We start from the raw sequence: 22,507 nt of genomic DNA on the forward strand, positions 1-22,507 counted from the left end.
TTTTAAAGAGAAGCTGGAAGAAAAAAGAACACAGGAAGCTGTTCTAAAGCAAGACATTCTGTAAACAGCTTTGATAAGATTATAAAGAGATTCTGTTGTGCTAATAAAGTATTAAGTGCAACCTTCAGGTTGAAGGTTAGTTGAAACAATTTAATTTCTAGGTGGGACCGTTTCATCTCACCTTACTGAGGCTTTAGAGGCTGCCAGAAGAAGGCCTTCTCAAGTAAACTTATTACATACTACCCTCATAAATGACTATATCAATAATTGTACCAACTTCTCTTGTCAAAATGTGCAGTAAAGCCCACATGGATGTTTCCACAACAGTACCAGCTTCATAAACCCTAAAAATGTCTTTTCATGGAAAGTCTGACATTACTGATATATTGCAGTAATATATTGTATTATTGTAATATTGTATATATGTGTATATATATTGTTGTAGCCATGTTGGTTCCAGGATCTGAGAGAGACAAGGTGGTGAGGTAATATCTTTTATTGGCCCAGTTTTTGCTGATGAAAGAGACAAGCTTTCAAGCTTCACAACACTCTTCTTCAGCTCTTCTCATGTAATGAATATCATTAGTATTACCACAGTGTGGGTAGATGGGGGCAGATGGGGGCTGCTGACGTATTACTGTGGCTCTTTGGCAATGTACATTGGTAAATTCTGGCTCCTTCTCAGGCTCAGGTTGGCCACCCCGATGTAAGTAGTGCTTATGAGGAATATAAGGGTAACATACTTTACAGTTATATAGATACATACATACATTTTTATATAATCTTTCATATGAACTGTATCCCAACTTGTTTTACAAAACTGAAAAATACAAGATGTTATATTTTATACAGTGTACTGTTTGATAGTATTCTGCCAAAACCTTATACTGTCCAGTCACATAAATGAAGATTTTTGTCCCATAGAGACCTTAGTAGGATTGAGCAAAGAGAAGATGAAAAGCCTTTCCTTTTCTACTTTGTAAGAGGAGTTGTTCTTGTGCTGAGAAAGGCCCAAACAGATTATCTGTGTTAACTATAATGCCATGGAGCCTACTGTAGAAAAGGAGTTTTGGGGATCCAAAATGTTTCCTATCTAAACATTATTTTTTTCTTTTAAATCAAAGAAATGTATGATGCCTGGAATTTCCCAATAATTGAAAGCTTAATCCTGGTAAGCTATGGGGAATTCTGAATTTAGTGTGCTCAAGTGAAGTAGGTACAGAATTGTCAGGAATTTTATTTTTTGCATTTCAGACCATATATCCGGACAATAGCTGAGGACAGGAGAATTCTTCTGAAAGATGTGCTTATAAAAATGACATTTCCAGCCAATATTCTGGAGCATTTTTCATATTAGACTGTACCTAGCCTAACTTGGGATACCAGACAAGTAAATCTGGGCAAATAACAGATTAATCACAATTCAGTCTATTTTATATCTGTAACAATGCAATGCAGAGTTTGTTCCATAGCCAGACATATTTTCTTATATGTTTATGTGCTGTAATTCCAGGTGCAGCACCAGTGAGAACACAAACTATATAACTGAGTCAATCCAAAATATTAAGTTTTAGCTCTATAATATACCATATAGAAGTAGCTGTGAAGCGTTTCAAGTGGTCCAAGCAATCTTTAATGTATTTCATTAAGTGAAGCAGCTATTTTGATATCCTAGTTCTGCCTATTAACTGTTTCACTGGAAAGCACATGAATAATTAGTCTAATCAGAATAGGATGTAGAACTGATACAAAAGATTTAAATTGTTGACAAATAAACTACTGGGACTCCACCTATAGTGATTCCAGTATAATCATGGGGCTGTTGTAATTATTCTTTCTTTGTAGTGCTTTTCATGTCATATTGAAAAACACTCTTTGTAATTCTGAGGTTACTTTGCCTACTGTTTGTTTATTCAGAGGACGCATTCGTTATAAATGGAGCAGTAGGAACCGGCATAGGGTGAACAACTGATTTTTTTTTTTTTTTGCTGGCAACTAAATAAAAATCAGTTCTAAATTAACTGAATCCAAAAATTGCAAAATGTTTTGGCAAAATTGAAAAAAACCTGCTTTTGGTTGAATGTTCTATTTCAGGCATTTTTAAAGGGCTAGATTCACAAAGCAGCAGGAGGAGGAAGAGGAAGAGGTGATGGTGATATCAGTCTATGGTATAGCAGTCAATGTCATTCATAATGTCAATTCATAGTTATTCATAATGTCAATGAATAGTCATTGAATCAGAAAGACAGAGCAAATGAATAACTGTAGCCCGGTGGCTAGGGCACTCACCTAGAATGTGGGAGAGGCAAATTCACGTCTATGCGCCAATAAAAAGTAGAACTTCCACAGGAAAGACTAAGAGAGACCACTGCAAAATATCCCATAATGCTGTGGTAAGGGTACTCTCCTGAGAGCTAGGAGAGTATTTTTAAATCTCTTTTCCACATCAGGCAGAGTGGGGAATTGAACCTTAGTCTTTCACATCCCCAATGAATGCTCTAACCACTGGGCTAAATATTATAAGGAATTAGCCATGGCTACCACCACCAAAATATTTTTGGTTGGAATTATTCACATCAAATTTGTGAATAGTTTTGAGTCAACCAACCTGTTCAGGTTTTTTTTCCGTTGTGTGTGTGTGTGTGTGTGTGTCAAACTATTAGTCTGAAAAAATTAACCCATCCCAACTAACACCACATATAGTTCAGGTACTTTCTAATATAACCCTTTGTTTTGTTTTGTTTTTTATTTTGTCCTCCTACATATGAAATGCACAAAGCCAGCGCTCAAGACAAGACACAGACAAAATACTTCTTGGCTTAGGTGAAGATGTACTGGACTGGGAACCCAGGAGATGATGATTTTGAGTCTCCCCCCTTCCACTGATCATTGTTAACAACTGTATCCTTCACAGCCCATATTCACTTAGGCCATTACTTTAAGAGGTTAAATGAGTTAACTGATGATCTGAGAGGTTGCACGTGATCATTTCTGAAAGATAATTTCTGACAGAGCTGGGAATAGGACCCAGATCTCTGCTATAGCAGATCTAAATCTCACTAATTTAGCCACATTGTCTCTCAAGTAGATTAAGCCAAATTTATGTTTCAGAGTAACAGCCGTGTTAGTCTGTATTCGCAAAAAGAAAAGGAGTACTTGTGGCACCTTAGAGACTAACCAATTTATTTGAGCATGAGCTTTCGTGAGCTACAGCTCACTTCATCGGATGCATACCGTGGAAACTGCAGCAGACTTTATATACACACAGAGATCATGAAACAATACCTCCTCCCACCCCACTGTCCTGCTGGTAATAGCTTATCTAAAGTGATCATCAAGTTGGGCTATTTCCAGCACAAATCCAGGTTTTCTCACCCTCCACCCCCCCACACACAAACTCACTCTCCTGCTGGAAATAGCCCATCCAAAGTGACAACTCTCTACACAATGTGCATGATAATCAAGGTGGGCCATTTCCTGCACAAATCCAGGTTCTCTCAACCCCTCACCCCCCTCCAAAAACCACACACACAAACTCACTATCCTGCTGGTAATAGCTCATCCAAAGTGACCACTCTCCCTACAATGTGCATGATAATCAAGGTGGGCCATTTCCAGCACAAATCCAGGTTTTCTCACCCTACCCCACCCCCATACACACACAAACTCACTCTCCTGCTGGTAATAGCTCATCCAAAGTGACCACTCTCCCTACAATGTGCATGGTAATCAAGGTGGGCCATATCCAGCACAAATCCAGGCTCTCTCACCCCCGCCCCTTTTTTTCCCCCGGGGACACACACACACACAAACTCACTCTCCGGATTTGTGCTGGAAATGGCCCACCTTGATTATCATGCACATTGTAGGGAGAGTGGTCACTTTGGATGAGCTATTACCAGCAGGATAGTGAGTTTGTGTGTGTGGTTTTTGGAGGGGGGTGAGAGAACCTGGATTTGTGCAGGAAATGGCCCACCTTGATTATCATGCACATTGTGTAGAGAGTTGTCACTTTGGATGGGCTATTACCAGCAGGAGAGTGAGTTTGTGTGTGTGTGGGGGGGGTGGAGGGTGAGAAAACCTGGATTTGTGCTGGAAATGGCCCAATTTGATGATCACTTTAGATAAGCTATCACCAGCAGGACAGTGGGGTGGGAGGAGGTATTGTTTCATGATCTCTGTGTGTATATAAAGTCTGCTGCAGTTTCCACGGTATGCATCCGATGAAGTGAGCTGTAGCTCACGAAAGCTCATGCTCAAATAAATTGGTTAGTCTCTAAGGTGCCACAAGTACTCCTTTTCTTTTTCCAAATTTATGTGTTTAGTTATTCTCTCTGTAAAACGGAGCAACTCTTGCACAGCCATCTCAACAAAACACTGTGAGAAACACAGATGAATGATACAGTCTTTAATTACATGATCAAATGCTATGAGACACTGACTGGGACTGAGGAGAATGGGTTCTGTCCCCTGTTCCGCCACAAGGTTCCTATATCATGCTGAATATGTCATTGACACTAAAGCACTCAGATGTGGATGCTAACTATTAAGATCTTTACTTGGTTTTGGAATACACACTGTGTTAAAACTATTAAAATAATAATTTAAAAATTATTTACCTGTACAATAACTATTGTTCTTTGAGATGTGTGGTGAACATATACATATTCCACTGTAGATATATCTGTGCCCAATGTATTCAAGTTGGAGACTTTTGTCAGCCGTACTGGTGGGTGGCACATGTGCCCCTTCCCACACTTGTGCATGGAGCTGAGGGCATAAATTGGCTGTGGCCCTGCTGCCCTCTCCATTCCTTCACATGACCATCCAAAAAAGACTCAATGTAACAGGGAAGCAGAAGGGACATGGAATGTATATGTGCATACAAACAACAAAAGTTAACTGTACAGGTATGTAACCGTTTTTTCTCCTCTGAATAGTTGTGCACATACACATTCAACTGTAAGCAACTCAGCAAAAGTTACCCTTGAGAATGGTGGGACTTTAATTATTTGAAGAGAGCCTGCTGCATCATCTTGCCAAAGTTCACTTCAGCTCAGGAAGCTTAAGTAAAAGTGTAGTGTCTGGAGAAGGTAGGTGCAGATGACCATGTTGCTAGCTTTGCAAATGTCCACTATGGGTATGTTGTTCAAAAAGGCTGATGAAGTGGAATGAACCCTAGTGGAAAGGTTTCAGAGTTGTAGCTGTGTTAGTCTGTATCAGCAACAACAACGAGGAGTCCTTGTGGCACCTTAGAGACTAACAAACGTATTTGGGCATAAGCTTTCATGAGCTAGAACCCACTTCATCAGATGCATGGAGTGGGAAATACAGGAGCAGGTATAAATACATGAAAAGATGGGAGTTGCCTTACCAAGTGTGAGGTCAGTTGAATGAGACAATTCAATTAACAGCAGGATACCAAGGGAGGAAAAATCACTTTTGTAGTGGTAATGAGAATAGCCCATTTCAAACAGTTCAAAAGAAGGTGTGAGTAACAGTAGGGGGAAATTAGTGTGGGGGAAATTAGGTTTAGGTTTGGTAATGACCCAACCACTCCCAGTCTTTATTCAGGCCTAATTTGATGGTGTCCAGTTTGCAAATTAATTCCAGTTTTGTAGTTTCACGTTGGAGTCTGATTTTGAAGTTTTTTTGAAAAAGAATTGCCACTTTTAGGTCTGTTATTGAGTGACCAGGGAGACTGAAATGTTCTCCTACTGGTTTTTGAATGTTATAATTCCTGATGTCAGATTTGTGACAGTTAGCGGTGTTCTGTTACTTTCTTTGTTGGGCCTATCTTGTAGTAGGTGACTTCTGGGTACCCTTCTGGCTCTGTCAATCTGTTTCTTCACTTCCGCAGGTGGGTATTGTAGTTTTAAGAACAAAAACACCAACCCAGGAACCAAACCCTGCAACAGACCAAAGGACAGCACTGCGTACTGTCAGTCTGCGTTCCCGACAATGAATCAAGATAATTTTCTGTGTCCTAGATGTGTTATTATGTGAAAGAAAGTGCCCTGCAAACTGAGGGCAGCATACCAATCTCCAGGAAAAGAATAACAGATAAGAGGATGACCATCCTGAAATATTATTTTCTTGATGCATCTATTCAGATTTCTTAAATCCAAAACAGGCCTTAGACCACCTCTTTTTTTTTTGGAGCCCGGGGTGTGGGGCTGTGGGGGGGAGTAATGGGAACTAAAGCCCTTCCCTTTGTGCTGGTGAGGAACTTCCTCTGTTGCTCCCAATTCCAGAAGAGATTGTACTTCTTGAAGTAAAACAGCCTTGTGAGATCGGACCCTGAAAAGGGATGGGGTAGGTAGGTTGGAGAAAGATCTTAAAGTCTTCAGGAGGCGTTGAGGAAGATTCTGGTGTTACAACCTCATCAGGGAAGAAACATGAGGAGGTAGATCTGTGGGTTCCTCCCTGTGTTCCTCTTCCTTAGTTAATCCCAATGTTGGGGATGACTGATGGACTGGATCTTCTCTAACAGGAATAGGCGCTTGAGATGCAGACTTTCTTCTGGACCACATTGCAGATGGGTATCTAGAAGCTCTGGGAGAAGTCCAGCATGGCCAGTATGGCAAGGGCTGGTAATCCAATCTCTGTACTACCCACAGTGGTGGACACTACACTGGAATATCCCTATAAGTGTAGTATTCCTGTTCCATCCCATGGGTCTGAGCAGTATCGCTAGAATGTGATCTCTAAGATGACTTAAAAGACCTTGCAGGAGAAATGCGTTGGTCATGCTTCAAATCTGAGGAGAAGATGATATAGATCTCTTCAAGAAATGGAGAAGCTGCTCCAGTGGGTGTCAGCAGATGCTTCAGCCCTGGTGAGGCATGCTGTTGCACAGTCAGTATTACCAGTGTCAAAGCTGACTCTATTTGTTCAGGTGGAACCTATGCTGACTGGTATACGGATTGTACCAATGGGGCCAGCATTACAGATGGTGCCAGCCGTGCTGACTGAGCAGACAAGGCGGACAGTGCTGATGTAGATGAAACTGCTGCCATTGATACCAGACAGTGAATTAGGCACAAAAAGGCACAATAAGCCTTTTGTCACAAAGAATGCTTGTGACATCAACATTACTGTAATTGGAGGTAAGTGCTCCACAGACAGCACCTGATAGTGCTTGAGTAGAAGATGATGAAGGTACCTGTCTTGATGGCCCCACCAGAGTTGACAGTGCTACGTCAAACAGTACTGGTAAACGGTGTTTATGACCAGACTTCAATTCAGTAACGAAGAACTTTTAGATTATCTGTCCCATTTGCGGGTCAACATAGAAGAACTAGATGGTATATCAGCTTCAGATGGTGAAGGAAACTTCCTCTGCTTTGAGGAAGCTGCAGGAGAAGAAGAAGATGATCTCTTTTATCCAGATTTTGTTTTTGGGGCCTGGGCAACCAGAGGTGCACTCCACACAGAAGAACTCTCCCTTCCTTTGTAGTCAGGGTTAGGCTCTGAAGTGGGGTGCATCGACTTCTCAAGCAAATGAATATTGATATGGAATTCCTTCAACTTTTTGGTCCTTGCTGGGAAAGAGGTATGAATGGACATTTGTCCCTAACATGTCCCTCTTCCAAGACGGCTCGAGTACCTATCACTCACAGATGTTACTGCCCTGCAGGTGGCACACTGTTTACCTCCTGGGGATCTCTGCATGGTAAGAGACACCCAGAGCACAAAGAGTGAACTATCTAACTGATTCTAACTAACCTACAACAGTAAATCTATGAAAAAAATATGTACAATATATTTTTTTAAAATCCGGCAAGTAAAGAAAATCAAAGCTCAACAGGGAGCCCCATCTCTTGACATGGATGGTAAGAAGGGACTGAGAGAGAGGCAGCAGCCACAACCCTTTGGAACACAAAATGGCAGGGGCGCTTGAGCCACCCCTACTACTGCTGGCAAAAGTCTCTGACTAGAGTGCACTGGGTACACATACACCTACAGTGGAATGTATATGTGCACAATGACTCTAAGGAGAATTTAACGTTGCAGCAACAGGTGTCTTGGAATTTGTTTTTTGTTCTGTATATATACACATATGGCTTGTATGCTAAAATATTATTGTTCATCAAAGACAATCTTTTCAACACAAAAGGGAATCAAAAGCTTAAATATATTTAAGATGCTAAATGTATGTAAATATTATTCAAAGTCACTGGACACTTGTAATTAAACAACAGATAGTTTATACATACCCAGATTTTCTTTTGACAGGAAGTCATCTGAAACCATTGTTTCAAGAGAGCATCTTAACATACTTTTCCTAGAAAAAGATTTTCACACATGTAATACAAATCACTAATGACGCAGAGTTAACGGACATTTTAAAACATTATATTTATTCATACGACAACATTTTTCTAGGTTCTTTATGACAATAGTTGCTACATATTGATTTGTGAAAAAGACCTGTCTCTCTCATTCATTTCCAGGTAATAATACTTATTACAGGTACAATCTTCTGTTTATCCCGTATTATTAACAGACTTTTGGTCCCAGGGTTTGGATAAGCAGTAAGAAGAAATGCATTATGAGAAGCAATTTCTATTTATACTCAGAAAAAAATCAAATGTAGACACAAAATGAGCCAAATTTCCAAACTCTAACCCACAAAAATTGTCCAGGCTAAATTTAGCTAATATCGATATCTACGTACCTTATTGTACCCACAAATCAGGTACTTCAACATCTAAGTGACCTAATTGTTCCTCCACACAAATAAACTGCTTTTATTATTTGCATCTGCATAATTGCAGGAACAAAAATGAAAGCCTGCTGAAAATCTAGCCAATTATCACTAACAGTAAATTATTTAGCAAGGTAAGTAGCAGTGAATTTGTGAAAGACGATTGAAATCATGCTTAAAAATGTTTCTACGCTCTGCAAAAACAGTGTTTATATTTCATTCTTGATGGTCCTCCTGAATTCTCCACTAATGTATCACCCTTGATTTACACATCTCCCATTCAGGATTTGCTGTTGCAACGCCTTCTGGCCACAGAGTGCTAAATGTCTTACCTTCAGCAGTACTCTTGCACTGACTTGGATATTGTTAGTGAGGACAAGGAGGTGCTCTTCCTACTCCAGCACCCACATTCTCAGAAATGACAGAATAAGTCTCACATAATTGCATGATATACTAATCACAGTGATACTAAGTCATTGGAAGTTATTTAATTACACAGTAAAAACTTTAAAAAAGAAATACCCAAATCTTACTTTCTTTTTTGTCCAATTCCACTTCTATTTTTCTTGACAACTTGCTTTTTCTGAGCTTTTATCTGACACACAAAAATAAGAAAACTTGGTTTGTGAGTGGTAATATGCTGTAACATTTAATATGCTGTAACATTTTAAAGTAATTTTCAGCTATATATTAGTACATTCTATAACTACATAAACCTTTACAGGAGACAAATTTAAACTTGTAATTACAAATATGAAAAATTATTTATCAAAACAGTTTTTAAAAATCCAATAAAACACTTATACCAACTCAACTAATGTTTTGTAGATCCCTTACATGGATTCAGGCTTTCATTATGATACTAAATATTAGTAGACTTCTTCTCTGACTTTTATAGTTTGATTTATAAGACAGGTATGTCACATGTTATAAGAATGCATACACACAATTTATATTAAAAATACCTTGAACTGTGTAGCGTGTCAAGTATCAGGGGGTAGCCGTGTTAGCCTCTACCCACAAAAACAACAAGGAGTCCGGTGGCACCTTAAAGACTAACAGATTTATTTGAGCATAAGCTTTTGTGGGTAAAAACCTCACTTCTTCAGATATGTTTTGTGTGTATGAATATGAAAAAAAAAAGATAGATTAATTCATGCTACAGTATTCTTGAAACGATGATTAGACTGTCATCTCAAAAAGAGAATATATGTTCTTCATCAAGACTCTGGGGTTTTTTTTAAATACAGGTTAATGATGATAAAAGGAAAGCAAACACTGTGCTCTTTTGGACAGCGCACTGGAGTACAAGTTAGCAGATATGGGTTCTATTGCTGGCTCTGCTACTGACCCGCAAGTAATTTCATTCTCTGTGCCTTTGTTTCCCTTCTGACTTTTCAAATACTTTGTCTATTTATAAGATAACTTTGGACTGCCTCTCACTATGTGTCTGTATAGTGGTTAGCACAATGGGCCCTCAGAGATTAGTTGGGGTTTTGGGGCCCTATTGTAATACAAATAATAACATCTTTAATTATTAGTATTTTCTAAATGAGTATATATATTATATATGCAAACTTACTTTCATGCTTTCCATAACTGGTAGATAATATAAAATATTCCAAAACATCAGTACTTCTTAGGGATAATCAGTTTAAGATCCCTTATTAAGTAACACAAATCAAAAGATAACTTTTTATGTAAGTACTGTGCTACTACACTAAATGTAAATACCTTTGGCGTTTATCCATATTTGTATAAATAGATATATAGAGATAAATATATATATTATATATATTCATTCTAACTCTGAAATTATCTCAAATACACTGGTGGTTTACACAAATTTGTTAGCTGGATTCACTTTAGCCCTTGAATTTTGCCTTCATATAAGAAATGATTTGTTAATCTTTTTTCCCCAATTAATTTCAGACCTTTATCACTATTGAAATGGGAAATTTGCCAAGATTGCCAAAAATGAAAATTTCATCCTTTGTATATTTGTCAGAAGTGATCAAAGAGGAAACTTAATACTCCATCAGACTTTCCTCCTATTGGGAAGTCTGAGGGAGAATTAAGTGAAATGCTGAAAATAGAGTTACTCCAACAGATCTGCTTATTGTGAGTTGTCAGTCATATCTGCTTATTTTAGTGGCTAATAAAGTTTTATTGCTTTTCACTCCTGTGACAATTTGAAGAATTATACAGCTTATGAATTCTGGTTGATTTTATGAAATTGCCATATTACTAAATGCCTCGGTGTATGTGCTATCTGCTAACAGGGCTTGTGCCACATTTCTCCCAGACTAGGGACAACAGAGAACCAGTAACCTGAATGGATCCCATTCCAATGGAAGCACTATAGAACAATAGGATGGCTGAAGCCTTGGGGATCCAGTTTGACTTAGCTTGTTTTCGGGGAAGAAGGGGACAAGCAGTGGAACTTCCCTAAAAGGGGACTAAGGAGGCTGATGTGCTGTTATAGCCCTTTTGAGACAAAGAGGAACAAAAGGGACAGCTATATGAGGGAGACAGGTTCTGTTGACTGTTGGACCAGCCAAAGTTGGAGGCAGCTGAGTGCAGATAAACTCCCTGATTCGGAGGAGAAGCCATGAGCTGGCGAAGAACGGCCCAGCAGATAGGACCTGGAACACTGAAAAGACCCTAACCCAATTCTCAAAGAATGCTCAAGAGTGGTAAGGTAATTGAGGCAGGGAATGGCACATCGGCATTTATTGCTTTACCTAGATCTGTTTTTCGTGCTGTCTAAAGTAAAGAATTGATTGTTTTCAGAAATCCTTTGCAAAGCCTATGCCTGTTTGTTTCAACTACCACATGTCCCTACAGAGGTAAACTATAAACAGAAAACCCTCAACAGGGAAGCTCTGGAAAAGGATTTGCTTAAGCTACTGGAGTGTCTTGCGGGGGGTTCAACACTCGTCTTGTGAGCCCAGAGCAGGTATCAGAGCGGCTATGCCCAGGAAGAGTGCAGAGAGGCCAGAGCCAGTGCCGCAGCCTACCCAGAACAAGGGAAGCTTAAAAGAGGAGATCCAAACACAGCAACCTGAAGTATCAAACAGGGAGAGCTTGACCAGGGATGTCACATATCCCGTTAGCACTGCAGAACAACACAGCTAAGAGAGCATGAGATGGATTTTATTCCTTCTTGCATCATCATCAGAATTGTTTATTAGGTTCTCATCACTCATACCTATTCAATCCCACCAAAGACTTTTATGAGTGCTACTTAGGGAATAATTTGGTCTGCCAAACTTTTCTTTATTGATGATCATAGAAATGACCCAGCCTGACTTTCTGTGCCCATGTTGAGTTTGAAAGACTGGCTGTTAGAAAAGTGTTTTTGTAAACTTGTGAATTGAGTGCATGTGTGTTAGAAATCTTTTAGATACAAACAAGGAATCTCTCAATGTTATTTTACTGAATCATTTTTCAGAGTAGAACTGACCTTTAAACTGAGTTCTTGGTAAGTACAAATGGTAAGGCTTTGCTGCCCAAACAACAGAATTTTTAAACTATTTTTTTCAAAGCTAAAATGATAGTGTGCCAAGAACTTGCTCATTTTTTTAATTATAGAGTAGAAGCAGCTACAGTAAATTAAGGTATTTTTTAGTTTTAATTAAATTTTATATCATTAATAAGGAACAGAAATAGAACAGAATTAATCTATAGTTACATGTAGCACATTGCAGGAGACTAAATAAAAAAAAATCTTGAGCATATATTTTAGATTTATATGAAAAATACTACACACAATTAATATGAAAAATACTACTTTTGCATAAGTATAATGGATTTCTCTTAAGATGTTCCTTCCTAGTTGCTGCAGTGAGCTATTGCTGTAGCCTTATGTCTCTACTGTATAAGGGTTCAGCTTTTAAAATGAGTTTGACAGTAGTATTCTAGTCCCTACTAGTTGTCAAAACTAGTAGGATAGTTGTCAAAAAACACCAATGTGGCACAATTCACCATGATAGGAAGATTCTGCTGTGACTGAAACAGCAACAGTGTTGCAAGTTGGGAGTAAAGGACAGATAATGTACAGAATGTAATGTATCTTGCACAGTGCCTACTTGTGCTATACTTTAATGAGCATCAAATTCACATACAATTTAAGCAAACTTTAAACAAAAAATTGCCTTTATTGCATCACAGATCACTGAGCTTCCCAAAACCCTGTGCATAAGGCCTAATATGAATCTGTATTCACACTTGGTCATCAGCTCTAACAACTCTTGATTTTGTGTCTGTTGCTGTAAATTCTGCTCTTACAGAATGATATTATGTGATACATTATGATGTTTGGTCATAGCTGATTTCTAAAATCAATTTACACTAATAAACCTTTATGGCCAAACAGCCAGTCATAAAAATCTGGCCTCTGATTCTTTCCCATCAACAATACAAATTTTCTTTAATCTCACCCATCTTTAAAAAATTTACCTTTGACCCTACTTGTCCCTCCAGCGACCACCCCAGTTCCCTTTCATCTATAAACTCATTGAACATGCTATTAATAATTGCTGTCTAGAGTTCTTCTCCAATTCCATCCTAGACCTTCAATCTGACTTCAGCTCCTTGCACTCCATTGAAACTGCCCTAAAAGTCTACAATGACCTCTTTGTCACCAAAGCTCAGAACCAGGGCTCTATCTGATCCTCATTGACCTGTCAGCTGCCTTCAACACCACTAGTCACACTTAGCTTGAAATCTTGTCCTGCCTTAGCTTCCGTAACAATGTCCTCTCCTGGTTCTCCACCTACCACTCTAATTCCTCCTTTAGCTTACACTTCATTCCCCCTGCCCCAACTCTGGGAGTTCCACAGGGGGCCATCCTTGGTAACCTTTTATTCTCTCTCTATACCTTATCTCTGGAATAATTTCATCCACAAATTCAACTACCATCTCTATGTGGACAATTCACAAATGTACTTCTTTACTTCAGACTTGTCTTCTCCTGTCCAAATTAAAATCCTGATCTGTCTCTCTGCCATTTCTTTGTGGATGTCTAGCTGTCAGCTCAAACTCAACATGGCTAAAACAGAGTGCTTAATCTCTCCTCTCCTGCAAGCCATCTCTACTACCTCCTTTCTCAATCACTGCAGACAATACCACCATAACTCAAGCCCATAACCTGGACATCATCTTCAACTCTGAACTCTCTATAGGACCTCACATCCAGACTATGTCTAAGTCTTGCTAGTTCTATCTGCACAGTACCTCTGAGATAACTCCTCTCCCATCCATCCACACATCCAAAATTTCATCTCACATCTTGATTACTGCATCATTCTTTTCTCTGGCCTTGACAAATGCCCTGATCATATCCATTAAGAATGCTGTTGCAAAGACAATTTTCTCAGTCTGTTACCATGTCACCCCTCTCTTTGCATCCCTCCACTGGCTCTCTCTTCACTATTGTATCAAACATAAACTACTTAACTTCACTTTCAAGGTCCTTCACAACCTATCTCCACCCTATCTATTGCCTCTCATTCTGCACTAAGAGGTCAACTTCTACCTCCAATTGACTCATGACGCTACCCTGTACCACTTACTTGTTAAATACTCAAATAACCACCTTCATGCTTTCTCCCATGCTGCTCCTCACACTTCAGAGGAACTCCCCATAAACATCCACAAAACTAACTCATTATCTTTCTTCAAAATTCTCCACAGTCAAGAAGCTTACAAAAAAAATAATAAGGGTAAGGGTGCTGGTATGCTGAGACCACTTCCTATCTTACTGACCAATGCTGTCTCATTGTTTCCTTGTACTCCCTCATCTGTCTATATTGATCTGTGGTCTCTTGTCATAGACTTAGCTTATAAGGTCTTTGGGACAGGGTCTGTCTTTTTGTTGGGTTTGTACAACACCTAGCACAACAGAGTCCTGGTCCATGATTAGAGCTATGATAATGCAAATTAAATAACATTTATAGTATTTCTACATAAGTAAGCTACTGAATAGTATACATAAGGATAACTCCACTGTTGCCCTATTATGGGCCTCCCTTTCCTTCTGAACTCATGATTGGCTTCTGCAGTGGAATTCTACAGCATTACAATACATTCAAAATAAACATTTCCTGTATCAGTTATCAGTGAGTCTGAAATTATATAATTCAGAAACTTCACTGAACTCTTAAATTTCTTCTTCTTATCTAGTTCTGAAAATCACTTCTATCAGAATTGCATTGTATGGTGGGGAGGTTTGTTTTGGTTTTTTTACAGTCTTTATTCAGGGTGTTTTGTCCTATTTTAATGGTCTCCACTTGATAAGCTAAACTACCCACCTTTGATGTTAAAATTTCTATTTTCATTTCTATCAATTAAATGGAAATTTTTAATTAATCCATCTTGTGTTAAAAGTCTCCAAGGAGGCAATTTATTGATCCATCTGACAAAAATTTGTCAGGAACACAAATACCATAGTAGCAATTGTGGAATAAATACATAGACAAAAATTATTTCAGTGTTTCTAGTAATGGTGGTAGTGACGAGAATGTTGACGGAGCTTGAAATGCAGACCCTGAGTCACCAGCTTTAACAAGCTTTCATTTTTAGTCCTATGTTTATTGAAGGTATATCACCTTATGAAATCAAGTCAGTATAAAAATATTATTTGTCCTCTAGGCCAAGAGTTCTCTAAATTGGAACCCGGCTAGCTCAATCCCCTGGTTCTTGATATTCTGCATAATGACAAGGAAAGTTACCATGGTAAAGTGATTAGTTGTTCTGTTATTTTCAAGAGAAAATGTTCCCAAACATGAGAGCCTATGTAAATCTTTTATTTAGATTTTTTTCAATAAATGTGTTAATTTAAAATTGTTCACCATGGCATACAAAGCACTAGAAGAAAAAACAGAAAAATAAAAAGAATGAGGAAAGGAAAATGATGTGCTGCTGTACTTCAAGATGCCAAGTGTAGACTATGTATAGCTTCCAAAAAACAGAACCCAGACCCACAACACCAAAAGTCTACAAGAGGCTGGAAAAGAAGCACCCAGCTCTGAAGACAGTGCTGCCACAAAAAGCAGCACAGAAGTAAGGGGAAAGTCATCACAGCCTGAAGTATTTTCAAACGGGGGCCCAGCAAAAAAAGTTTGAGAACCCCTACTCTAAATTGACCCAGGAAGTGGGCGGGGGAAACAAAACCCAGTTTGTTCCCTGGTTTTTGATTAATTCAAGAAAACTTAGACAGTCACTCCAACTCTTCAGATGGTTAAACAATACATTTACTAAAGTTTTTATTCTCCAGGAACATGCAATTTTCCCTAGCTAACTGCACTCTCCAGGACTTATAAAACTAGAATTGTTTCGGCCTAAAGGAATTGTGTTCTCATTTTATCAAAGTAGCCATTTCTGAGGTCTGTTTCCTTTTATTTACTATTTTCCCCAATTATTAAGTATAGCCAGACAACCCTCCCTACAGGTTTGGCACTTCTGCCAGGAGTTGTAGGGTAGAACAGATCTGAGCACCTACCTTCCAGGAAGACCATTAATCCCTTCCTAGCCTAACCAGTAAAAGGTTGTATATGCTCCATTTCTCCAAGTAAATGGGCTGTGTACAAGACAAATGTGCTCAAAAGTGAGAGTGAGAAATGGAATTGTTAGCCTCAAAAAGCAACCGGAATGCATATGACAAGATATGAAGGGGAATGGTGCACAACATCACCGGTTCCTTTTTGTATGGTTTGAGACAGTCCTACCAACCACTTCCCTGCCACTCTCCAGGATTGCACACAGTCCCCACACAACGTGGCTCCACAACAAGTCCAATATCTCCCTGCACTGTCCAGTGATTGCGTTCCCACATGCAGTAGAAATGCAGCATTTTGGCTCTTATGTCTCCACATACAGGAAATCAAGTGGTTGGCTCTAGTATTTTTAGGAATATCACACTACCTTTATTATCTTCAAGAAAGATTCATAGATTCATAGAAGGTTAGGGTTGGAAGGGACCTCAGGAGGTCATCTAGTCCAACCCCCTGCTTGAAGCAGGACCAATCCCCAATTTTTGCTCCAGATCCCTAAACGGCCCTCTCAAGGATATCCTAGTGCAGAAAAAGGAAGTGACTTATTTGAAGACAGAATGAATGAGGCATTGACTCAAGCTCTAGTTATGTTGTCTAAAAGAAAGGAGACTTAACTGTTTCCATAGTCTTGGTATTATAAAACATATTAGTAAAATAAATTAATTTTTTCTACTTTCTAACCACTGGATTGAGTTATGCCTTTTTCTGGTAAACTACAGAGCCATCTCTTCCCACTGTACATACTTATCAATCTCCTTTTAACTTTCTCTTGGATATACTAAATAAATTGAGCTTTTAAAATCTCTCATTATAAGACATATTTTCCAGACCTCAAATCATTCTTGAAGATTTTTTCTGAGCCCTTTACAATATTTCAAGATCTTTTCTGAGGGTGGAAACCAGAACTGGACACTGTATGCTGCTAATGCCATCTATAGAGGTAGTATCACCTCCCTATTAGAAGGTCCCCACAGATCTAGAACCCAGACCTGCAGAGATACCAGGCAGCTGACCTCTCCTGCCTGCCACTCAGCAGCAGCTGAAACTCATTTGTTCTCCACTTCCCATGACCCACTGTGGACACAGACCATGGGTAGCTCCACAGGGTCTGTGGAGGTGTCAAGGTTCCTCCCCCACTCTGAACTCTAGGGTACAGATGTAGGGACCTGCATGAAAACCTCCTAAGCTTACTTTTACCAGCTTAGGTTAAAACTTCCCCAAGGTACAAATTAAGTTTATCTTTTGTCCTTGGAATATCCACTGCCACCACCAAACTCTAACTGGGATTACTGGGAAACGTAGTTTGGACACGTCTTTCCCCCCAAAATCCTCCCAACCCTTGCACCCAACTTCCTGGGAAAGGTTTGGTAAAAATCCTCACCAATTTGCATAGGTGACCACAGACCCAAACCCTTGGATCTGAGAACAATGTAAAAGCATTCCGTTTTCTTACAAGAAGACTTTTAATAGAAAGAGAAGTAAATAGAAGTAAAGGAATCACCTCTGTAAAATCAGGATGGTAGATACCTTACAGGGTAATTAGATTCAAAACATAGAGAATCCCTCTAGGCAAAACCTTAAGTTACAAAAAAGACACACAGACAGAGATAGTCACTCTATTCAGCACAGTTCTTTTCTCAGCCATTTAAAGAAATCATAATTTAACACATATCTAGCTAGATTACTTACTAAAAGTTCTAAGACTCCACTCCTGTTCTATCCCCAGCAAAAGCAGCGTACCGACAGACACAGACCCTTTGTTTCTCTCCCTCCTCCCAGCCTTTGAAAGTATCTTGTCTCCTCATTGGTCATTTTGGTCAGGTGCCAGCGAGGTTACCTTTAGCTTCTTAACCCTTTACAGGGCAGAGGATTTTTCCTCTGGCCAGGAGGGATTTTAAAGGGGTTTACTCTTCCCTTTATATTTATGACAGGAGGGTTTGACAGACAGTAGCTTCATGGCTCCTGATTGGCTCCCTGCCCTATATAAACTCAAGAGGCATTCCAGTGTAGGAGAAAAAGTCTCCAAGAAACAGTGTGAATTTCCTGTAACTGCCATCACTGTTTTTGAATGCTTGGCTTTGACCTTGACTTGATTTGAACTTTGCCTCTTGACATGGATCCTGAAACCTGACTTGGACTCCGACCCTGGCCTGGAACCTATGAACTGCTCTGCTACTCCCAGCCTCAGGTGTGTCCCTGCTCTGACTCTTGGCCCTGACTGCCTTTGTTGAGATCCTGACACTGCCTCCTACTTGGTATTTCCCTGCTTACAAGAACAAAGATGACATTCACTCTCTTAGCTACTCCACCACACTGGGATCTTATGTTCAGGTGGTTATCTGTTACTCATAAGTGCTTTCCAATGTCACTGTATTCCAGGATTCTGTCTTCCATCTTTAAGCCTGATCTATATTATTTCCTCAAATGTACGACCTTGCATTTTGCTGCATTAAAACACAAATTGTTCAAAAAAGCCCACCTTTCCAAGCAATCGAGATAGATCTGTATTACTGAGCTGTACTCGTCATTATTTACCACTCCACCAATGTCTCTGTCATCTGGAAACTTTACTAACAATGATTTTATAGGATAAGGCACTTGGAGCTTTGGGTGTGTGCATTTTTAAATAGTTTATATAGTCTAAATAAATATGGCAACACCACTTGTTCTCAATGAAAACTAAAGGACAGATTTTCCAAAGAATTCACCACCTGCATTTACAGCCATAATTTCAAGAGAGCTCAGCTCTCAACCTTCTGGTCTTTTGGAAATCTGGCCACTCATTTTGGTGTCTGATTGTGTCCACCCTGCAGTTGGAGTATGTGATTGCAGCACAGATAGGCATGCCCTATCTATCTGAGGTACCGACAGAAGTGAAACCACAGGAGCAGGTGCTACAGTGTAATTGTACAAGCCTGCCCAGGGCCCTGAATACTTACTTGGGTAGCTAGCCCATGCTGCTACCACTTCACTATTAGTTGTATCTGTGCTAGCTGGATTAAAGCTAGCTCAGGTATGACTACACACGGCAATCACGCTTCCTACTGCAGGATAGACAAAGCCATGGACACCACAATAAGTGACCAGATTTCCAAAAGACTGGAATGTTGGGCTCTAAGTTCTTTTGAAAATGTTAATAGCTCACAACTTCAAGCCATAGCTAGATTAAGAAAATAGTTAAAACATGTTAGCTAACACATTTTTAAACACAATTTATTTTCCTAGTCTAGACATAACCTAAATGGGAGTTCAACTCTCTCAAAAATCTAGCCTTTAAACATCTGATTGTCTGTCTGAGAATTATCAGGGCTCACTAGTAGGCACAGGAGAGTTCCTGTGTGTTCTAGTGTGTCTAAAACCTACTCTAGATCTTGGAGGTTGTTTTTTTTTAAAACTTCATCTATATTTGACTGTACCTAGTGGGGTTTTCCACAATTACTAGCCTCAAATCTGAGGCTTTGGAGGCCTACATTGTGGGGCTTATAGCAAGGAGGCAGGGCATATGCATAGGGCACTATTTAATTTTTTCAGTGTTTTGCTTTGAACTGTTAGGGATTTATTTTTCTACCATTTGGTAAAGACTTATCAAATGCTAGAAAGGCAACCTGTAACACATGGTATAACCAATTTTAACGGATCAAACCAAAAAAAAACCCCTCTGTACTACAGGGCTAGCTAGGTTAAGCAACCATGCATATACATACATAAATAAGGAACATTACATCCTAGTTATTAGAACACATTCATATGTAACTCAGAGGGGTGAAAATAACTCCAAATAATAAATATACAAGGGAGTACATATGTGGTCTAGATGAAATTATTGTAATGTGAGTGCACAATTGGTTGAAACTCTGTACTCAAGAGTAGTTATTAATAGTTTGCTGTCAAACTGAGAGGTTTTATCTAGTGGAGTCCCAAAGGGGTCAGTACTAGTCAATATTTTCATTAATGACATGGACAACAGAATAGAGAGTATTCTTATAAATATGCAAATGACACCACGGTGAGAGCAGTTGGAAGACAGGATTGGAATTCAAAAGGACCTTGATAAATTAGAGAATTGGTCTGAAATCAATAAGATTGTCAATAAGACAAGTGCAAAGTTAGGAAGGAAAATCAAATGCACAACTACAAAATGGGGAATAAATGGCAATGATGTAGTACTGCTGAAAAGGATCTAGGGGTTATAGTGGATCACAAACTGAATGAGTCAACAATATGATGCAGTTGTAGAACAGCCTAATATCATTCTAGGGTGTAGGAACATGCATATTGTACTTAATACACGGGAAGCAACTGTCTTGCTCTACTTGGCACTGGTGAGGCTCAGCTGGAATACCGTGTCCAATTCTGGGCACCACACTTTAGGAAAGATGTGGACAAATTGGAGCGTCTAGAGAAGAGCAACAAAAATGATAAGGCTTAGAAAACCTAACCTATGAGGAAAGGTTAAAAACACTGGGCATGTTTCTTCTTGAGAAAAGAAGACTCAGGGGGGACCTGATAAAGTTTTCAAATATATTAAGGGGTGTTATTAAGAGGATGATGATCCATTGTTCTCCATGTCCACTGAAGGTAGTACAAGAAGTAACGGACTTAATCTGCAGCAAGGGAGATCTCGCTAGGTTAGATATTTAAAAGATTTTCCTAACTATAAAGGTAGTTAAGTTCTGGAATAGGCTTCCAAGTGAGGTTGTGTAATCCCCATAACTGGAAGTTTTTAAGAACAGGTTGGACGAACACTGTCAGGGATGGTCCAAGTTTACTTGGTCCTGCCTCAGCTCAGGGGTCTGGAATGGATGACCTCTCAAGCTCCCTTCCAGTCCTACATTTCTGTGATATGATGTAACCTATGAAACAGACATAAAAGTACCAACCAGAAGCTTTAATTTCACCTTATGGACACTAAAACACGTGACTGAAATCATATTACCATTGTTTTTAATATTCACTTGTAGATTACTTGAGAATAAAACACCTGAATCATTGCACTAGTGGATGAGTTGCAAATAATACTTTTACTACTGCTACCAAAAAAAGTAAAGACTAATTTTTTTCAAGTACATGAAAATTTGAGGGCCTAAAAATAGTTGACAGTGGCTAAACTGACATATTTCAAAAATGAGTTTGAAAAAATGTCTTGCATATGGCTTTTTAATCAAAAAGGAAATGGGAATTAATCGTTCAAGCTTGTATTTTAAAAGATAAGGTCTTACTCTTCTCTTGGATACCACTGTGTCATTACTGGCTTCTGTTTTATCCTCTAACACTCCTGCTCCTGAAAAACATTGTGAAACCAATACAAAATAAATACAGATTATTATCCTTGGCAAATAAATATAAATTGTTGCAATTGTTTATAAACATATTTACACCATTGAAATATAGAACAGTACAGTCATAATTGATTTTAGTAGGTCACATTAACATTACAATAATCAAAGGGTTTGTATGAAGTCATTTTGACTCTGATTTTCAAAAAAGAACCTTTCTTGTGGGAACAATTTGTATCCACAATATATTACCCAAATAAATGTTGGGTTCTTTACACTGTTGCTACATATTTACTACTACAAAATAGATTATACATATCAGGGTAGAAACAGAGATGGATTCTTCTTGAATAAAGGTATGAACCAAGATGTGAAACATACCATACATTACAAAACTGCCATATAGAAACTTTCTTCTTAACAAGGAATGGATTATGTGTAACTAAAATTTCTATAGTTTCTTAATGGATTTTTCAAATATCCATCCTTTCAGGATATCTGTATGCAATCTGATATAGACATTAAGATTTCATTATGAGCACTTTCTCTCTTCCCTAAAGCAAGCATTCATTATACGAACATTCCATCTCAGATGTGGTCACTACTGTCAGACCTCTAAGTAATTTAAAAGGTGGGCCAGTAGGTATGTGTTACATGGTACAATGTTACATCAATAGGTATGTTACTTAAATATCTATAGTTTAGTCACTTGAGTAGATATGGGGACAGAGCAGGCAACATGTCACTAGAGTAGATCTAGGGACAGAGTAGGCAACTCCCCATATCTATTCTAGTGATACCATCAGAGGACACATCCACATCAGCCACACCATCAGAGGCTCATTCACGTGCATGTCTACTAATGTTATATATGCCATCGTGTGCCAGCAGTGCCCTCTGCCATGTACATTGGCCAAACCGGACAGTCCCTACGCAAAAGAATAAATGGACACAAATCAGACATC

At 38.9% G+C, this 22,507-nt stretch overlaps 1 protein-coding gene across 1 annotated transcript in view; it reads right to left on the minus strand.

Annotated features, from left to right (window-relative positions):
* Positions 1-22,507, minus strand: part of ZCWPW2 (zinc finger CW-type and PWWP domain containing 2) — a gene marked incomplete at its 3' end in the record, with an annotated part of 104,712 nt that overhangs the window by 21,304 nt on the left and 60,901 nt on the right. Inside the window, exons 4-6 of the mRNA XM_084621116.1 lie at positions 21,486-21,547; positions 9,244-9,305; positions 8,220-8,287 (exon numbers count right to left, since the gene is read on the minus strand). Coding sequence (XP_084477242.1) covers positions 8,220-8,287; positions 9,244-9,305; positions 21,486-21,547 — 192 coding nt within the window. The remainder of the gene's footprint in view (positions 1-8,219; positions 8,288-9,243; positions 9,306-21,485; positions 21,548-22,507) is intronic.

Source organism: Lepidochelys olivacea (assembly GCF_965140295.1).
Source record: "Lepidochelys olivacea isolate rLepOli2 genome assembly, chromosome: 2".
NCBI classification, from domain to species: Eukaryota; Metazoa; Chordata; order Testudines; family Cheloniidae; genus Lepidochelys; species Lepidochelys olivacea.